General features: G+C 41.9%; 1 protein-coding gene across 15 annotated transcripts in view; it reads left to right on the forward strand.

Annotated features, from left to right (window-relative positions):
• Positions 1 to 21,057, forward strand: part of plecb (plectin b) — a 114,555-nt gene that overhangs the window by 84,316 nt on the left and 9,182 nt on the right. For 11 of the 15 annotated variants that reach the window (XM_080768887.1, XM_080768888.1, XM_080768885.1 and 8 more), the window contains 21 exons: positions 767 to 860; positions 1,884 to 2,038; positions 2,397 to 2,721; positions 2,887 to 2,964; positions 3,058 to 3,219; positions 3,653 to 3,757; positions 4,134 to 4,229; positions 4,484 to 4,609; positions 4,765 to 4,917; positions 5,170 to 5,324; positions 5,675 to 5,801; positions 6,631 to 6,814; positions 7,124 to 7,147; positions 8,190 to 8,347; positions 9,152 to 9,330; positions 9,560 to 9,698; positions 10,076 to 10,432; positions 10,556 to 10,639; positions 10,747 to 10,851; positions 11,367 to 11,465; positions 13,517 to 16,870. In XM_080768887.1, the coding sequence (XP_080625013.1) occupies positions 767 to 860; positions 1,884 to 2,038; positions 2,397 to 2,721; positions 2,887 to 2,964; positions 3,058 to 3,219; positions 3,653 to 3,757; positions 4,134 to 4,229; positions 4,484 to 4,609; positions 4,765 to 4,917; positions 5,170 to 5,324; positions 5,675 to 5,801; positions 6,631 to 6,814; positions 7,124 to 7,147; positions 8,190 to 8,347; positions 9,152 to 9,330; positions 9,560 to 9,698; positions 10,076 to 10,432; positions 10,556 to 10,639; positions 10,747 to 10,851; positions 11,367 to 11,465; positions 13,517 to 16,870 (6,259 nt within the window). The remainder of the gene's footprint in view (positions 1 to 766; positions 861 to 1,883; positions 2,039 to 2,396; positions 2,722 to 2,886; positions 2,965 to 3,057; positions 3,220 to 3,652; positions 3,758 to 4,133; positions 4,230 to 4,483; positions 4,610 to 4,764; positions 4,918 to 5,169; positions 5,325 to 5,674; positions 5,802 to 6,630; positions 6,815 to 7,123; positions 7,148 to 8,189; positions 8,348 to 9,151; positions 9,331 to 9,559; positions 9,699 to 10,075; positions 10,433 to 10,555; positions 10,640 to 10,746; positions 10,852 to 11,366; positions 11,466 to 13,516; positions 16,871 to 21,057) is intronic. The other 4 variants (XM_080768892.1, XM_080768893.1, XM_080768898.1 and 1 more) reach the window with 2 other exon arrangements.

Genomic DNA, 21,057 nt, shown 5'->3' on the forward strand with positions numbered 1-21,057 from the left:
CTAGGCATATGGCTTTCATGGCAGATGGGCTAGCTTTTTATAATCGTTATATACTGGATGTTTACACTCGTGGCTTTGTGAGGTTTATGTGGTGGTGCACAAGGCTGGTTGATGAAGTCATATTGGCATTTACATATATTTTGAAATTCAGATGAAATCATGAATATATCAAAACATCTAAAACTGGTGTCATAATCTACTGTATAATGCAGTATAACATTGTTTTATGTAATTTAAGATTATTTGGGAATTTTCACAAATAAGCAAATGAAATAATGGGAGCAGAATATTTAGTATGAGGATATTCCTTTTATCCTATCTGGATCTGATTCATGTATCTGGGCATTTTTTCCTAGTTTAAAGAGGTCAAATAGTGATAGCATAGCAGCTAATAGGAAAGGGTAGAGAGGATTGATGCAACACATCTCTCCATCTGAAATCCAAGTTACTACATTGCGACAGTGTGGCTGAAGTTTGTCTACTGTTGGTGGTGCAATCTCTCCTTTTAAATCTCAACTCAAGACTCACCTCTTCACTCTTGCTTTTAGTTGAGTTTTAATATCTGCGTTCCTATACTCTGTCCACTCCTGACTGATTTGCTGCATGTCATGGCATGTCTTTGCCATTGTTTTTCTTGCCATTCTTGTGTTTTATTGCTATTTTTATGTTCTGCCCTGTGAAGCACTGTGAGCTGCATTTATGTATGAAAGGTGCTATATAAATAAAGTTTATTATTTTAATGTATGGTATTTCTTTGCTCCCTCAGACTCGAGAGGCTCCAGAGGATTGTGGGTAAAGTTCAGATGGAGTCTGGGGTGTGTGAAGAACAGCTCAACCAATTGGAGACCCTGCTGCAGACGGTCAGTCACTAGTTAACAGATGATGAATACAAACATTTTTTTGTGAACAATGCCGTTTCTGTGCTTTATTAATATTTCTTCTGAATACCTATATGCCATATCCCATATCCCAAATGCCCATATGCCTTTACTACATCACTATGATACCGCACTACTGTAAGTACTCTTACAATGGGTTTAATGGGTATAGAGGGTATGCGCGTGACATCATCATCATACCCGGAAGTTATGCGGGAACGCCTACTGAGTGGCAAAAAACTACTTTCTGGCCTCGACATCCAAACAGAAAAGTCAGATTTTATTGCATTAAATTACTTTAAACAACATTAAATTAACTTGACCTGCCATTCACGTTATGCATGCGCATACCATCTATAGTGGTTATTGCATAACCCAAGGGTCATGCTTTCCCAGTGGGCATCGCATCGGACTAGTTTCATAATGCCTAAACATATATTCGCACTTCGATCGTGTTTTCTCTGTTCGGAACCTCAGCTTCATGGGGATCCCAGGCCACAGATTATGTCAGGGAACCTAGATAAAAATGAGATCTCTCATCTGGGTCTGTAGTAATTGCTGTCAAAACCAGGGAATGAATGCCGTGTTTAACTGGGGTCAAAAGATGCTAAAGTCTACGGACAGGGCCATTGTCCTCAGCTATGTGGCAGGATGTTTTTTAAATGACACATAGCAGTCATGTGATCCAGTGTCCCCATCATGAGCAGACTTACAGCCCTCGTTTGAACCAGCTGGCCAGGAAATTATTCATTCCACAGTAACTCAATAAGAAGATGGATTTAAGGTTTAAGGTTTGACATGTGTGGGTGTCGCATGGAATGCAAAAACATTCGGTGCCACAACATACCGATTTAAACCTACATGTCGATTCACAACCTAGAAAACCCCTCGGGTAGAGACTGGATCTTTTCCTTTATGTCAGTGATCACCATCCCTTTTTTCCCCTTTGTGAATGGTTTATGTTAGACATGGTAGAAGACCGTGTGTGTGTTCTCATCCCTGCAGGACATTCGTTTGCTGAATGCTGGGAAACCTGCTCAGCACACCGCAGAGGTGGAGCGGGAACTGGACAAGGCCGACGGCATGATCCGACTCCTGTTCAACGATGTACAGCTGCTCAAAGACGGGCGCCACCCGCAGGCCGAGCAGATGTACCGCAGGTGAGAGGCACTTCTGCCACGTGAAATAATGACACGGCTATATTAGCCATTCCTTTACATATTACAGAGGGAATGCCATGACCCGCCCTCCCCCCCCCCCCCCCACACACACACAAAAGGTACTATGATTATACAAGGAGAAAGATCTTTTTCAAAAATATGTATTTCTATATACAGTATAATATTCTAACCACACCCTGGGGGCCTATTAGAGTAATGTTAACTCCATAGACACATACAAAACTGAAAAAGTACAAAAACCACGGCACTCCGTCTTATTGAATAATAATCTGAAGATCAAACATGAAACTGAAAATGAAACACTGAAATAAACAATAACCGTCTGTATTTCCCACAGGGTATATCGCATCCATGAGCGCCTGGTGAACCTGCGCAGCGATTACAACCTGCGTCTGAAGTCGGCCGTGACCGTCGCCCAGGCCCCCATGATGACACAAACCGCACAGAAGACCGTCTCCAAGGCACGGCCTGAGCTGGACGACGTGACCTTACGCTACGCCCAGGACCTGCTGGCCTGGGTGGAGGAGAATCAGCGTCGCGTCGATGAAGCGGAGTGGGGCTCTGACCTGCCCACCGTGGAGTCCCAGCTGGGCAGCCACAGAGGACTACATCAGACCGTGGAGGACTTCCGCAACAAGATTGAACGGGCCAAAGCTGACGAGGTAGTACCAAAGCAGTAAATCCATTTTAGGGTTAGCTATAGGAATTACTATCCATCAACGTGTAACTGTGATTTATGTGTATACAGTATACAGGGCAGGCAGACCACACATCCCTGGGTTAAACTGTAAGTTTTATTTCTAAAGTTTCTCTGTGATTTTCTTCAGACCCAACTGTCTCCTGTCAGCAAGGGGACATACAGAGAGTATCTGGGTAAACTGGACCTTCAGTATGCCAAGCTACTGGTAAATACTCTATACAATTTTGAAACTATTGAAATGAACCTTTTAACTACTACTTATAGATGACTATCTAACACCTTTACATGAACTTCCCAGAACTCTTCCAAGTCCCGCTTGAGACACCTGGACTCCCTCCATGCCTTCGTCAGCGCTGCCACCAAGGAGCTGATGTGGCTGAACGACAAAGAGGAGGAAGAGGTCAACTTTGACTGGAGTGACAGGAACGCCAATATGATCGCCAAGAAGGACAACTACTCGGTAGTGTGCTTTTCAACTTGAACTTTAACGTCGTTGTCTCTGAATGTTCATTTCAAACTTCTAAAACCAACACATATTTCTATGCTTAGTCAGTTAGTTTCACAACCATTGTTGACGCAGAGGATGCCCTTTTGCGTACAATGTTTATGACAACCTAACTGACTCCCACCCTTTTAGCACAGGTTGCCACAGGCTAATATTCTTTATGGCAATATTGCCTTGTTATCAATCAGATCCACAGTCTGCCATCAGTCATGTGACAGCACAGTTGACTGGACTACCCTGAAATATTATGCAAAACATGGGTTCGTTAAAAAGCCTGACCAAGCATAGACAAGAATAAGAACAGGATACATGAATGATGGTACAAATTAACATTAATGTGGTCCCTGCTCCCTGGGTTGTTATTCATTATAATGTCTCTGTTCTTCAGGGTCTCATGCGTGAGCTGGAGTTGAGGGAAAAGAAGATTAATGACATCCAGGCCATGGGAGACAAACTCATCAGAGATGGTCACCCAGGCAAGACGACGGTTGAGGTGAATAATACCAATGTTTCCTGTTAAAGAAAGAATGTGCATATTTCCTCAAAACTGTTCCTGGACATACAGAGGTATATATCAGAGACTCCCAAGGCTTCTGCAACAAAAGCCAAAAAGTAGTTATATTGTATTGATTTCAACTTAGTTTCTTGGTTCATTTCATATTATTTTATATAACATTGTTACAGTAGATTGTATTCCTCTGACACAGATTAGAAAGCCACGTAATGTTGCACTAGTAAAACATAATGATTGTCTCTTTTGATGCAGACTTACTGAATTTACTGAATACTAGACTGCCACCTGGTGGCATTCATGTGCAGTGTAAAGACTCCTTATCTAACCAAAGTAATCTGTTCCTTGTCCCTGCCAGGCCTTCACAGCTGGTCTGCAGACTCAGTGGAGCTGGATCCTCCAGCTGTGCTGTTGCATCGAAGCTCATCTCAAAGAAAACACTGCCTACTATCAGGTATGGATCATACATATATATATTTATTATTTAAAAAAGAGCAGAACTACAAGCTCATAAAGCGTTGCAGATCAGCAACGCTAATGATTCGTTACACAATGAAGTATATAGGGCATAAGTGGTTAAAATGATACCAACAGAAAAATAACAAACCTTTCAATAGCGGTCCCATTCAACACTCCATGCGACACTCGCACACGTCAAACCTTGAACCTTAATTCTCTGTCATGTTGTGCCGTTTCTTTCTGTGACAGTTCTTCGCTGACGTGAAAGAGGCTCAGGAGAAGCTGAAGAAGATGCAGGATAGCATGAAGAAGAAGTACTCCTGCGATCGCAACACCACGGCCACACGCCTCGAAGATCTGCTGCAGGATGCGGCGGTGCGTCACATTGCACACATAACTGACTTCACAGACCGTGGGACAAATATTCACACAAATGCTTTTTTACCAAGAGGGGAGATTTTAAACGCTCTTTCTTTTTAGAGCCCAAAGGTTAATTGATTTCCGATTAAATTTATCTTGTTTCACAACAGGATGAGAAGGAGCAACTGAATGAATTCAAGACTCATATGACCGGCTTGAACAAGAGGTCTAGGACCGTCATCCAGTTGAAGCCACGCAACCCCACCGCCTCTATCAAAGGCAAACTGCCCGTTCAGGCCGTCTGCGACTTCAAACAGATGGAGGTGAGAGTGCCTGCTGTTCACATGTACCATTCTAAATCTATAACTATATCTCTAGACACCACACATACTGTATGGGAAGGTGACCACACATTCTCTTATTCTCTCTAGCGATATACAAAATGACAATATAGCACTTTTCTATAATTAAACAATAAACAAAACATACTACAAAACATGAGGATCCATGCAAACACACAAATAGGAAAAGAAAGTGTAATAAAAATACATTTTGTTTTCTGGCTCCTGTTTCAGATCATTGTCCATAAAGGAGATGAATGCGCTCTGCTCAACAACTCGCAGCCGTTCAAATGGAAAGTGCTGAACCAGTCAGGTCATGAGGCGGTGGTCCCCTCTGTCTGTTTCCTCGTCCCTCCAGTCAACAAGGAGGCAGTGGACAGCGTTGCCAGGTGAGGTCTTGGTCCAGCACAAGCCTGTGTTCATTTGACTATTATGCTTCGTGTGTGCCTCATCGTGCTGTGTCGGGATGAGTTGTTCGCTTTGAAATGTGTTATTTCTGGACGAGCGACACAGTTGTGCAATGTAGTATGAAGTAAGATGTGTCGTGCACCGACAAAACAGGTAGATTGGCTGTTTTCGGTGAGCGACATCATCGTACATTACCGCATTTAATAAGTGCATTCTCTTACAGTCTTTCTGACATAGAAGTGCAATAGTGCATTCTCTTACAGTCTTTGTGACATAGAAGTGCATTCTCTTACAGTGTTTCTGACATCTCTCTGCCCTCTACACCCTTTAGCCTGGATTCCTCACATCAGCAGGTGATGATTCTGTGGCAGAGACTCCATGTGGACATGAAGAGTCTACTGTCCTGGCAGTACCTCATGAGGGACATCCAGCAAATACGAACCTGGAACATCACAATAGTGAGTTTTATATAACAATATGTTACGGTATACAGTATACACACACAATAAGATCCACAGTGTCTCTGAAGATCCTTACACACCGGGGGGGGCATTCACAGTTCACACACAATGCTGATGCAACTCGGCGATAAAACAATGTAATGTTTATTCGGAACAATGTTGACCTTCCGGAACTTCTGCACCACAATTGAAAGGAATCCACCTGTATGAATGAGGCATTCACTATATTTTCTATGCTAAATATTTGCCAGCGAGTAATTCCCATTTTCATATAATTTATTCGTTATGCCCCCCGATGTGTAGATCCACTGAGAAGATTGACCGATAAGCATGTGGTAGATTGTATTTTTATTGACCTCCCACCCAGAGCCGACAATGTTGTTATAAATTCACTAATGAGTAATTCTGGATAATGGAGATACACTGTAAGACTATTATGAGAGACTATTTAAGACCGCTTTTATGCCTGGACTAAGAAGGTTGATTACATCAAAGAGAATCTAAATTAAATCACAGGGATAAATTAATTGCCCTGTTCTGTGTCCCGTTATAGCGTTTGTAATCACCAAACAGCAAATAGGAGTTTCTTTGTTGCTTGGATGTGTTCCTTGTGCTTATTTGATGCTGTCATGGGAAAATGAAGTAGGAATAGCAAAATGTTCTTAATACCATTATACTAGCACATTCTTTTGATTATTTGTGGAACTGCAAAGAATGAATTGCACTCCCGCATTAAAGCCTCCTTTATTTGGCCCAAAATATATACGTATATATTTCTAGTCGAAATTACGTCAATAAGCTTAACTTCTCCTCTTCTTTTGTACAGTTTAAGACGATGAAGACAGAGGAGTACAGGCTGATGATGAAGAACGTGGAACTCCATTACCAGGACTTCATGCGTGACAGCAAGGACTCGCAGCTCTTCGGCCCCGACGACCAAACGCAGATTGAGGGAGAATACGCCAAGACAACCCAGCACTTTGACAACCTGCTTCACTCCATGGAGAAAGGTAGCCTACCTCAGAGTTACTCCAAACTGTTCGTTTTAATTAACCACATGAACCCTAGCATCCCTATTCTGGGCTCGTAATTTAGGCAAACATTCGGCGGACATTTGTGTGATTGTAAAGCTATTAGAACATACAGTATAGCGTTTAACTGGTTACCGTTGAACGTTTGAACGTTGTTCAAACTGAACTGGCTGCATTACGTCATTACGTATACTGTAGGAAACTTAATTTGGAATTACTTCTAAGTATGTTGTAGTTAGTGACTGCAGATGTTTAGCAACAGCAGATAACTGTGAATTCACCTTTCAGGAGCAATGGTTACTAAACGCAAAGGTGAGTGATATTAAGCAGAGTGAAGGGGCTCGAAGCTATAGCTCACACGGACAATGTATGGCCATGCGTTTGAGGCTGAGCCATGGATGGGGTGTTCAGTTACAATAGTGCTTTTCACCACACCTGTCTAGAGCAACTGACAGTTCATGTTCCATGTTGTTCGTTGCTATAGCTATAGCTCATAGAGTTCTGAGTGGGGCTGCATGTTTATGTTTTTTATTTGCTGAGGATTGTTATCAGGCTTTAAGCTGTGTGATTTTTGCTGTGCGCAAAATAGTCATACCACTAAATAGTTGCCAAGGTTGACAATAATAATATTAAGGCTTTTAGCTGAGTGATTTTTGTCATGTGCAAAATAGTCATGCCACTAAATAGTTGCAAAGGACGACAATAATAAAAAGAATAGTAATCATCATCATCATGAGCGAGCGTGTGTGTGTGTGTGCCTGATACAATACACATGCATGTTAGATGCTGTTCCAACGTGCACTCACCAAGCTACCAAGTAAGTATCCACAAACTGCAGTGGCTTGAGAATGCAAATGCTGTTCACATTGTGAAAGGACATCGATATGATTTGGCAACCTATCTGCAATGTTATCTCATAAACATATGCTATATTATGCTCCATCACAAACATATACAGTAGAGCTTCTGTCAAATATTTACCATATAGAATATTGAATCATTTACATTTATTATACTTTAATCCATTCTGGGCGGGAATCCCTTTTGGTGTTTTAGCTATTAGCTGTTATAATTTAGCTATTGAAAAATAGCAGATCTACAAGCTCGTAGCTTGTAGGTCTGCTACTTTTGAAAAATCGAAGAACCACTGACATAGAAACATAGCTTTTTCAGAAAACTGTCAGGATGTAGAAGACATTTTTAGAATCTGATCTCAGGTCAAAATGGGTTATACTACTATTTTAGCATTTTTATTACCTTGACACATACTAATCCTAGTGAGTTCCCAGCTTCAATCAGAGGGATTGTTTTTAAGTATAAATGAAGCCTAATTCCTTGTTGTGTTACTCCACAGGTGAACAAGATGAGTTCGTCTGCAAGTCCTACATCAGTCAGATCAAGGACCTGCGTCTGCGCATCGAGAACTGTGAGGGCCAAACTGTGGCACGCATACGGAAACCTGTGAAAGAGGAACCTCTGAAACAATTTGCTCTAAAGACCACAGAGCAGAAGGTACTATGCTCACTCAAAATAACTTGGTCATTAGTTCATTCATTTATTTTGACCATTTCCTAATCACACACAGTAGTAGATAAACCAGGGGATTTCTAAGACAACAGACAACACAAATACGATTCTGGTACCACGACAAGCACCACACAGGAAGACAAAGCTCTTCACAGAGCAGCGTGGAAACATAAGACGGCCTAATTGGTGGACATTTGACACTAATTTTCTCACAAATTGTCTTCCTGGTGAGAATAAGTAGTTTGAGAAAGTACTGTATGAAAAAAAGAAAAACAGTCACAGCAGTGACTTAGTGGAAAATGGTCTAGGCGGAGCCGAGTTAGATAGAAAGAGAGAGAGAGAGGGAGGAGGGATAGAATTTGCCCAACTGTTTGCCAGGCTGAGAACGCTCTGGAGAGGCAAGTTGACATGGAACGGGAGAACATCGCTGTACCTCAGACTGTTCAGTTTAGGGTTTGAATTTGTATGCAACTCAATGGAGGAGGAAGAAGATGGTAACCTTTCTGGCCCGCTGACCACATTACTACTGCAGTTTATATGGTCCGTGCTGGCCCTGGGTTTTTTGGCACTTATTCAACACCTGTGGCCCGTGCAACTGGCACAGAACCCCACACAGGTTGACTCGGATGTGATTATACTTTTTCTTCCCTTCATTGTTTTGAGTTTTTTTCTTCTTTCCACGAGTTTGATGTATTTTTTTTTATTTTGACGGTCGAGATATTTTCCAAGTTTCTCTGTGACTGTGGCTTTGTTTTCATTAACCCCCTCCTTTCTCCTTTCATTCCACAGAAAGTGCAAACAGAGCTGCAGGGCATCAAGCAAGACCTTAGCCAGGTGGCTTTGAAGACACAGGAGGTGTTGACCTCCTCTCCACAGTCCGCGTCGGCCCCCGTCCTGCGCTCAGAGCTTGATCTCACTGTGCAGAAGATGGACCACGCCTACATGCTGTCCTCCGTTTATCTGGAGAAGTGAGTCATGATTTCCCATGAACCTCACTTTTACCATGCCAATTGCATTTATTTGACCTTATTAAATTGGTGGTCATTTTAGTACTTCATTGTATTACTTCATTACTCGGAGTGGGGTTTTCCACCCCGTATGAAGTAAGAACAAAATGGCCGCTGTGTGAAGTGAAGTAACGGGAGAATTTCCACAGTGTTTTCATTTTCCAAACTTTCTTATGCTGCTTTGCCTCAGGCTGAAAACTGTAGAAGTGGTGGTTCGGAACACGCAGGGTGCCGAGGGAGTGCTCAAGAAGTACGAGGATAGCCTGCGTGAGGTGCACACCGTTCCCAATGACGTAAAGGAGGTTGAGACTTACCGCACCCAGCTGAAGGTCAGTATCATTAGGCATTGCCTCTGTGTTGTATAAACCTTTTAACAGAACAAACAGGCCTCTGTCCGAGAGTCTTACACTTTGGGCAGGAGAGAGCTTTTTTTCCGTTCGGCAGTGTGGAAGTTTGACAGTTTGACAAGTTTTAGAGTGCACAGTCATTTGTTGTGAGTTTTACTGTGTCAAATTAGGGTTGAGGCTCTTGATTAGCATATATATACTCCTGCTCTACTGTATGTATCAGATGCATTGATTGTCAGTTAAAACTGATTAATGTATTATAGCCAATAGCAACACTGGTTTATATACTACATTATATTGAACATGTGGAAAATCCATTGGTATAAGGACATTCTCCTTGCTTTTTGCTTAACCCTTAGAAAATGCGAACTGAAGCCGAAGGCCAACAGCCGGTATTCAATGCCCTGGAGGGAGAACTGAAGAAGGCCTCTGAGGTCAATGAAAAGATGTCCCACGTGCACAGTGAGCGTGACGTTGACCTGGAGCATTACCGCCAGCACCTGTCCGGGCTCCAAGACCGCTGGAAGCTCGTGTTCCCCCAGATCGACCTACGCCTGAGGGAGCTTGACCAGCTGGGTCGCCAGTTGGGCTACTACCGGCAGAGCTACGACTGGCTGATCAGCTGGATCGCAGATGCCAAGCAGAGGCAAGAGAAGATCCAGGCTGTGGCCATCACTGACAGCAAAACTCTGAAGGAGCAACTGGCCCAGGAGAAGGTACATTGTTTTCCCAGTAATAAAAGTTTTTGTTTTTGTTTGGGTCATTTGTTAAAATAGTGAGATGATCCCATAAACCACATAATAAAACGAACCATGGATTTTTGTTGTTGTTCCAAACAGAAACTTCTGGAGGAGATTGAGAAGAACAAAGAAAAAGTTGATGAGTGTCAAGAATATGCCAAGTCTTACATTGACACGATCAAGGTACAGTAAGCTAAGCATCAACCAAGATGACATAATATTGTGAACATTGTACAGCGTCATATTAAAGAAATATAACTATGATTTTAACCCTTTCTTTGTTTTAACAGGATTATGAACTCCAGTTGATGGCCTACAGAGCTCAAATGGAACCACTAGCCACCCCACTTAAGAAGACCAAAATGGATTCTGCATCTGATAACATCATTCAGGAGGTTGGTTTCTGACAAACTACCGTGGAAAGACTGATTACCTAGAAAATGGAAAAACCGTCGATTAGGGACTTAGAAAAAGTGTATTATGTCTCTGCTGTTGGGAAGAAACCACCTATAGGTAACTCCAAAACATAACTTTTTCAACAAATGAAAAATAAAGTTTTTTCAGGAAATTAAGAAAACCTTATTTTTGGGGAAAAAACAATACTGCCTCATCAAAGTTGGTGTTGTGTTGTGACTTTATATATTGTCAAATTACTTCCATGAGACCCAGAGGTGGTGGAGTTAGTTGCTTTAGCAGACAGTTTGAGGGCCTAATGGAATGAAGGGGTTTTGTCCGAAGCACTTTTTACTACTTTGGTTCAATATTTTCGAAACAACACAAAACCTAAAAAAAATGGAGTGAGGTGGTTTCCTCCTCCCAACAGCAACGATATTAGGACTAGGAGGTGACCTACTCAGGCAGCATAAAACGATGACCTTTATGTATTGTCTTTTTCCTCTGTCTTCATCAGTATGTGACTCTGAGGACGCGCTACAGCGAGCTGATGACCCTGACCAGTCAGTACATTAAGTTCATCACAGACTCACAGCGCCGCCTGGAGGGCGAGGAGGTGCGTGACATCTCACTGGGGTTCAGAACCAGTCCGAGGTCTAACTTTAACCCAACCAACCGATTAATCAACCAAATAACCAACCAACCAACCAACCGGTCGACCGTCCAATCAGCCAATCAACCAACCAATCAACCGACCTTCCAACCGCACGCATGCATACACACACACACACACACACACACACACACACACACACACACACACACACACATGAACGCACATATTATGTTCACTCTTCAACACCCCCGCACACACAATTAATGTACTGGTGACGATTTGTTCCTTTGCATTTACATAAAAGCATGAAACATTGGCATACTGTAGCTAAGCTGTAGTATTTCTCATAGCCAAGTCAATATTTTAATAAGATAGCAGTGTTTTAGGGATCTTAATTCAAACAATAACCCGTTGTGGTGGACGCATGCTGTTTGGAACATTGGAGTGCAGTTTTAAGTGAATGCATTAGTGAAATGTACTGAGAATAACTGACCAAGGTTGAAGAGCATCCCCACTATAAGTTTAAAAGCATTTAAATTGGCCAATCCATCTTCATTCATTGGATGTGAAGTGCTGTGCCATTGTAGATTTGCCATAGGGGGGCTTTCTTTCACTCTGTTGTTTTTTTCCTTTGCTTTTCTCATTGTCTTCTTTGTATTTCAAACTTCTCACTATGCCTCGAGTCAGGGTGGTCTTCAAATGTCCTTTTTCAAATTAACTCGAGTTCAAAGTCTTGATTTCTTTTCTAACCCTAATGTTTTATTTTCCTTTGCTTCTCTTAACTGCTTGCCAGTGCTTTGTCATGATGAATGCTTAACTTGTATGGGCGTTAAAGAGGAGAATTATACACAGTGCGTCAGGTATCTATCTATATCCTTCATTCTGTCTCTCATCCTCACCCATCTCTCTCAAACTATACTATATTTATGTATTTGCCTGATCTGCTTCCACTTCTTTCTTATTGTTACTGCAGCAACTTTGCCAATTGTCTTTGCCATTAAATACTTTGACCCTGGCGAGTACAAGCAACACAATGCATCACATTGTGATTAGTTATGAGCTTGCAGATATGCTATACTTGTTTGCTATTTGTCGTTTGACAAAATATATATAGGGTTTAAGTGGTTTTAACAAATCCTTCCTTCTTCTACTATTTCTATTGCATTTCTATGGGCACTATATCAATCTTGTTAACCTACTGCAAAGTGGTCTCTTAGCCTAATGCTTGACCGTCCTTTTGGCCTTGTCTGTCCTTTTTATGTCATTTTCTTGACAAGTGACATAAATAACCCCCCTATGAATTGAAAGAGATCAGAAGAAGTTACTGAGGATACAATCTGAGAATCCCATCGGCAAATATTCGGAAAAACAGCGACCCCTGTTAACAGTCTGTCTTGAGAGACTACTGAGGATGTAAATGGCTACTTTAAGCAACAAGCCCATCTCCAATGTATAACAATGACGTATCTAGTGTAGTTTTAATATTAGAGTATATATAGAGTAGTTCTTATAGTTTGTATAATGGGATGAGTGAGGTGTTATACGAGTGGAAATTTGAGAATTGCTCATACCACTATGGTAGTCTGAACCAGATGAGCTCATGTAGAAGGAAAGAATCTTGCTGATATGCAGTTTAATGTTGCGCACATTTGAGAGTAATATTTTACAAAAGAGCTACAGTTGCATGCCATATGATTTCGTTGCTGTATTGTGAAGTGATCTTTTGTTTCCATACATTAATTGATACATCCCTATCATCCATTTGTCTTGTGTTGTCTTGCCTTGAATAATTACTTTTAACTGCATCGTGAATTTAACATCATCTTAATGAATATGCAACTAAACGTGTGACTTGATCTTTGAGCTAACTTTTAACCTTAACATGGTAATACAATACATTAAAATGCTCATATCAGTGTGTTTATACTGTGATTACCAAAGTAATTATAGTACACACTCATTTGAGTTGGTTAATGTGAAGTGCTACCTATAATTTAACCTTTCATGTTTAATTACAATTCTTCCTTTACCATTTGCTTCCACTAATACAGAAAGCTGCAGAGAAACTCAAAGCGGAAGAGAGGAAAAAAATGGCTGATATGCAGGCCGAGTTAGACAAACAGAAGCAGTTAGCTCAAGCTCATGCAAAGGCCATTGCCAAGGCAGAGCAAGAGGCTCATGAGCTGAAGCTGAAAATGCAGGAGGAAGTCAGCAGGAGAGAAGTTGTGGCTGTAGATGCAGAAAAGCAAAAGCACAACATCCAGCAGGAGCTTCATGAGCTCAAAAACCTCTCAGAGCAGCAGATCAAGGACAAAAGCCAACAGGTTGAAGAGGCTCTGCAAAGCAGGGTCAAGATTGAGGAGGAAATCTATCTCATCAGGATGCAACTGGAGACAACGGTGAAACAGAAATCCACGGCAGAGAACGAGCTACAACAGCTCCGCAGAAAAGCGGACGAAGCTGAGAAACAAAGGAAGGCTGCCCAAGAGGAGGCAGAGAAGCTCCGCAAACAAGTCAATGAGGAGACCCATATGAAGCGCAAAGCAGAGGAGGAACTCAAACGCAAATCTGAAGCAGAACAGGAAGCTGCAAGGCAAAAGCACAAAGCCCTGGAAGACCTTGAACAACTCAAGATGCAGGGAGAGGAGGCCGAAAGGCAAATGAAGCAGGCAGAGGTAGAGAAGACGAGACAAATCAAGCTTGCCCAGGACGCAGCCCAGAAGAGTGCCGCCGTTGAGCTGCAGAGCAAACGCATGTCCTACATGGAAAAGACCTCAAAGTTGGAGGAATCTCTTAAACAAGAGCATGGCACTGTCCTGCAACTGCAGCAGGAGGCCACGCGACTCAAGCAACAACAGGGGGACGCCGAAAAGGCCAGGGAGGAGGCTGAAAAAGAACTTGAAAAATGGAGGCAAAAGGCCAATGAGGCGCTCCGCCTGAGGCTCCAGGCTGAGGAAGAAGCCCACAAAAAGAGCATTGCCCAAGAGGAAGCTGAGAAACAAAAAGAGGAGGCTGAGCGTGTGGCCAAAAAGAGAGCCAAAGCTGAAGAGTCTGCACTGAAGCAGAAGGAGATGGCTGAGAAAGAACTGGACAGGCAGAGGAAGATAGCCGAGGGCACAGCTCAGCAAAAGCTCACCGCAGAACAAGAACTTATACGCCTCAGGGCAGACTTTGACCATGCAGAACAGCAGAGATCTCTCCTTGATAGTGAACTTTACCGACTAAAAAACGAAGTCAGCGCAGCACAACAAGACAGAAAGCAGCTGGAGGATGAACTGATCAAAGTGAGGAGTGAAATGGATATGCTCCTTCAAATGAAGACCAAGGCAGAAAAGGAGAGCATGTCCAACACAGAAAAAAGCAAACAGCTCCTTGAGACCGAAGCGACCAAAATGAGGGACCTGGCAGAAGAGGCCGCCAAACTTCGATCAATTTGTGAGGAAGCCAAGCGTCAGAGGCAGATTGCTGAGGAAGAGGCTGCTCGTCAGAGAGCGGAGGCCGAAAGGATCCTTAAGGAGAAGCTTGCTGCCATCAATGAAGCCACTCGTATGAGAACAGAGGCTGAAATTGCCCTGAAGGAGAAGGAGGCTGAAAATGAGAGGCTCAGACGACAAGCTGAGGATGAGGCTTACCAGAGGAAGGCTCTGGAAGATCAGGCCACCCAGCATAAACAAGACATTGAGGAGAAGATAGTCATGCTCAAGAAGTCGTCTGAGGCTGAGATGGACAGACAAAAGACAATCGTGGATGACACTCTCAAACAGAGACGAATTGTTGAAGAGGAAATCCGAATTCTCAAGCTCAACTTTGAAAAGGCCTCATCTGGGAAGCTTGATCTAGAGCTAGAGCTGAACAAACTGAAAAACATTGCAGATGAAACTCAACAAAGTCGACTCCGAGCTGAGGAGGAGGCCGAAAAATTGAGGAAACTTGCGCTGGAGGAGGAGAAGAGGAGGAGGGAGGCAGAAGACAAGGTAAAGAAGATCACTGCTGCAGAGGAAGAAGCAGCCAGGCAACGCAAGGCAGCACAAGAGGAGGTTGTGCGTCTCAAAAAGAAAGCAGAAGAAGCCAGAACGCAGAAAGAAGAGGCAGACAAAGAAGCAGAGATGCAGATTGTTGCGGCTCAACAAGCAGCCCAGAAATGCAGTGCAGCCGAACAGCAAGTCCAAAGTGTTCTTGTCCAGCGGAAAGAAGACAACCTCATAAAGCAGAAGCTCAAGGAAGAGTATGAGAAAGCCAAGAAGCATGCTAAAGAGGCAGAATTAGCTAGGGAAAAGGCAGAGAGGGAGGCAGCTCTTTTCCGTCAACAAGCAGAGGATGCGGAACGGCAGAAACAGGCTGCTGAACAGGAAGCTGCTAATCAGGCCAAAGCTCAGGAGGATGCTGAGAGGTTGAGGAAGGAGGCAGAGTTTGAAGCCGCTAAAAGGGCACAGGCAGAAGCTTCTGCACTCAAACAGAAGAAGCATGCCGATGCTGAAATGGCAAAGCACAAGAAACTGGCAGAGCAAACACTGAAACAGAAATTCCAAGTAGAGCAAGAGCTCACAAAGGTAAAACTGCAGCTTGATCAAACCGATTCGCAGAAATCAATCCTTGACGAAGAGCTGCAACGCTTGAAGGATGAGGTTGGCGATGCTGTCAAACAAAAGGCCCAGGTGGAGGAGGAGCTGTACAAAGTCAAGGTCCAGATGGAGGAGCTGCTCAAACTGAAACTCAGAATTGAAGATGAAAACAAACGCCTCACTAAGAAAGACAAAGACAACACACAGAAAGTCCTTGAAGAAGAGGCTGAGAATATGAAAAGGCTTGCAGAGGAAGCTGCTCGACTCAGCATAGAGGCCCATGAAGCTTCACACCTGAGACAGCTTGCTGAAGCTGACCTCAATCAGCAAAGAGCACTCGCAGAAAAGATGCTCAAGGAAAAAATGCAAGCCCTACAAGAGGCATCTAAATTGAAAGCTGAGGCTGAAATGCTACAAAGGCAGAAAGACTTGGCCCAAGAGCAGGCACAACAGCTGCTTGAAGATAAACAATTAATGCAACAGCGTCTTGATCAAGAGACAGAAGGCTACCAGAAGTCACTTGAGGCAGAGAGGAAGAGACAGCTGGAGATTAGAGCGGAAGCAGAGAAGCTCAAACTTCAAGTGTCTCAACTCAGTGATTCCCAAACCAAAGCTCAAGAGGAGGCTAGGAAATTCAAGGAGCAAGCAGATGCAATTGCTGCCCGTCTCCATGAGACGGAACTTGCCACCAAAGAGAAAATGACTGTTGTAGAAAAACTGGAAGGCCAAAGACTAAGCAGCAGCCAAGAGGCAGAGGAATTGCGCAAAGCTATCGCAGGCCTAGAACGCGAGAAGGCTAGACTGAAAATGGAGGCTGAAGACCGTCAAAATAATTCTAAAGAGGTATTGTGTCAAAAATGGCATAACAGTGCAGCTTATGTCATTGTTAACCGTCTATCTGAAAACTAACACCATTTTCCCGAATTCTCTTTAATTATCCTTTATTCTATTTATCAAACCTACTAATCATGAAATCACACCCTTTTCATTGTTTAATTCAATTTCTTTGATTTCATCATCATCATCTTTACGATGCACTATGTTCATGTTGATTATATCCTGGAATGTTGGAATGCTTTTATATTTCCCCGCTTCATGTTTTGTTTTTAAAAATATAATATAAAATTGCGTTCCTTAAAATCATATCAGATAAAACCCAATCAAAAAGTGAAAGCTGTATTTAAAATAGAAAAAAAATAGATTACATTTCTTGACTTACGAGGGTAAACGGATAACACATTGTGGTCCTATGAATTCAATTCATCAACATAGCATAAAAATAACACAAAAATACATTCAGTTAGGCCAATATAGGCAGTCTCTTAGATCCACCATCTTGGCTGTAGTTCAGACCATAGACATATAAAGGCTAGATGACGCAAGGCGGAGTCTCCGGCGTCGTTCACCGGTGGCCATCTTGCTACAGTCCTACGTTCTGTGGTAGCTGGTGATCAGCTCAAACAAAAATACTCATAACTCGCTCAACTTTTGACGGATTTACAAACGGTTTTCGTTTATTACAAACGTAATCAACGTGGCTATGATTCAGGATGTTTATCTGCTGTTATATCATATATTTATATGTCATATAAAAGCATATAAGTATGCTGACGTCTCTGATGTTTATAACAAACCAAACTGTTTGGAAATTGGTAGAAAATTGAGCAAGTTGTGGTTATTTAAAAAGTACATGCCCCATAGACACAATGTTATGAGCGGGCGAGCTACCTAGTGAAGCACACCGCCACGTAGTTGACGTCGCTCTCCATTGGCCAGCAGTGCGGAAGAGGCATCTAGCCTTTCTTATATATATCTATGATTCAGACATTCTTGCAATTACCTTTCTTCATCAGGAGAGGGAGACAGTGGACATTCATTGTAGCTTTAGGATCCGCAATAATAGACGATGATAAAAAATAAAGGGTAACATAACGTCGTTTTTTGTTCTTTAAGTTAGTTGGACAATTTGTTTCTATTACAGATCTTTACATTTCCGTGACCTTTGACATTAAATGACTCCTCGCAGCCATCATATAAACAATCTGAACAATTATGCACTTTCAAACTAATTTGACTTGCCCCCCTAGTGGTCGGTTTTCAATGAAACCATTGGCATTTTATGCTCCCGGCAGCCATCGTGGACGCCATATTGAATAGATGCCTTTCTAGTTGTTTGTTTTTCGTAAAAAAGTATTTAGCACACCCAATGGTAACAGAATCCATTGAAAAACTCTTCTATGGGACATATCTAATAGTGGTTTCATTGCAAACCGACCACTAGGGGGGAAGGCCAAATTAGTCTGTTATGTTTTTTGAAAACCTTATGCCCATACTGTACCTAACACCATGCCCAAATTCAAAAAGTAGTTACGAAGTGCATAATTGTTATGATTTTTTACAATCCCAGTTTATAGGCATTTTATCTCATAGCCACCGCGGACGCTGCCTTTCTGGTTCATTTTTCCTAAGATTTGAGTATGTTATTTAGCACATCCAATAGTAACAGAATCCAAAAATCTATTTTATCAATTATTACTATACTTATCTAATATTTGAGTCTGTGCAAACAGACTACTAGGGGGTGCACCCAACGAGTTTGCACAGCTTTTTCAAAACCTTACACCCATACCCAACACCACGCCAAAATTAAAAAACTAGTCACCAAAAGCCAAATCTTTACAAGTCTGCCCCCTGCACCAAATTGAACCAGGTAGTCTCGGGACCATGGACCTTTCCTAAAAGTTTCATGTTAATTTTATTCTGCCCTTTTGCCATAAAGTCGATAAACAGAGAGCCTACCGGGAAGGCATAACCCTCCCCCGTTGGGCCATGACAGTTAATTGTGCATTAAACAATTAGGAGCTAATGAAAGAAGGGAAGTTCAGTCATGTTTCTAACAATACCTATACAATAACATCTAAGCATTATACAATGATAACAATAACAGAATTAAAAGAAAAAAGCGCCAGATAGGCGTTGCTATCCCCTATAAATGCATGAAAGCTCCTGAATATCCTATATTACATAATATTGCACAAACTAGCTATTGTAAATGTCAAATTAATCAATAATGCATGGCCTAGTCCTAAAATGTTAACAAAATATTTTGTTTTAACGACAAGCTTCCATTGTTCTTTTAGCATTTTTCTTAGCTGCGGAGTGATAGGCTATACTAGAACTGTGCAAAGGCAGACTGACTTCATCGCCATGGTATACCACACCTATCAACCAATCAGATTTAAGATTTTACCAACCCGTTTTATAATTGTCACCATGCTGTAATTACCAATACATATATTTCCTTGTAAGTTGTTCCCAAAACAATGTTGAATTTATCGTCATAAAAAAATCATAGGTAGAGTCTACATAATACACATGTAGGCATACACTGTATGTCCAGATTGTCTATTACAATACTGTATGCAATGTCCCCCACAATTTAAAATCATGTAAGCTGCCCTAAAAAGCCAAAGTGCAGTAACTATGTTTTTGGACACACCGACGTATCCCAAAGTTCAAACACTTTTAAACCCATTACCGGACAATTTTGAAGAATTTTTCCAGTAGTTACAGCACTTTGGCTTTGTAGGGCAGTATGGGTGAAAACGTTACACAGAAACGGTATATCCGCTCAGATCCCCCTCCTCTCTCATACTATCATTGAACAGGGATGTACAGTGTAAGATCACCCAAGTGCTATTTGTAGTCTGGTAGTGTGTGGTGGTCACAATGTCACCGCCAACATTGTAGAAGACAGAGCAAGGCAAAACACAGTTGTCTCAAAAAATATTAGTTAGGCCCCGTTTACACTACAACGGTTTCCATAGAAAACGGTCAAACTAAATATCAGATGTGCTTCCGTTTAAACGGCTAAGGCGTTTATGGGGGTTGCAAACGGAAAGAAATGAAAACCCCTTACAGAGTCGAAATCTTCTAAAACGCTCCGTCTTCATGTAAATGGCCAAAACGATGAATCCGCAAAATGTGTGACATCATGGCGATATTTTGAGTTCTGAAGGTCATTACACACTGGCGAATTAGCGACGCGATGTGAATAAGCGATCTGAAAATGTGAAATATTGCATGTTGCAGTTCGCCTGCGAATCTCTGCAAAATATGACACCAGAGCGAACAAATAAAGAGCGAAAACGGTCGCATTTTCGCACATTCGCCACTGATGTGGAAGCTTGCATGGACTTCAATTGTTTTTTTTTAAATGCGAATTATTCGCACGAATATATCGTGTCGCCAATTCGCCAGTGTGTAATGACCTTTAGGATGAGCAAGCGCTCCCCCGCCCCGCTCATCCTACAAAATGTAAATGTAGCGAGCCTCTGCATTGGTTAATGTAAACAAAAGCCTTGTGTGTGGTACAGTAGAAGGGAAGTGGTTCTAGTACGCATGCGTCTATCTGGCAGTGTGTCACTCCACCTAGCCACCTGGCATGCACACTACAGCGTTTTCAATCACTGTTGTGTCTCCGTGCAGACGCAGAATAAAATGTGAGAATGGAACGGGACTTTGCCGCTTTGTCTAAGACCAATGGCGTGTAAAAGTGGCCTTATACTGTAATAAGTGGCATCAAAGATGTTCAGTGTATAAACCATTACAACCATTCTTCATTAAATACATGTATTATCACTGGCAACGTTTTCCAAAATTGACACTTTATAAAAAGTAATAAGTAACTGGTAATCCTATTGCTATTTCACCTGCTGATAACTACATAATGTAACTAAGCTAAATTATTATACAGTATAGACGTTTAAAACCGGTTTAGTTATCTTAACTCAATGAACCTTTCAATAATTATAATTATCAAAGAAAATAATCCAAACATTGATTAGTTAATTGATATTGTGGCCTACTACTTCATACCAGCGTTGGGAAATATGCTCTAACATCATGCTCCATGGTTGTTCGGAAATTAAAATTCCATTAAAATGTCATTAAAACAAAACTATTTAAAAAGTAATCCCTGCCAAAACAAAAACAAATCTTATATTGGAACAGAATGGTTCCATAAACTT

Source organism: Protomyctophum bolini (assembly GCF_963924005.1).
Source record: "Protomyctophum bolini genome assembly, chromosome: 7".
Taxonomy (NCBI): domain Eukaryota; kingdom Metazoa; phylum Chordata; class Actinopteri; order Myctophiformes; family Myctophidae; genus Protomyctophum; species Protomyctophum bolini.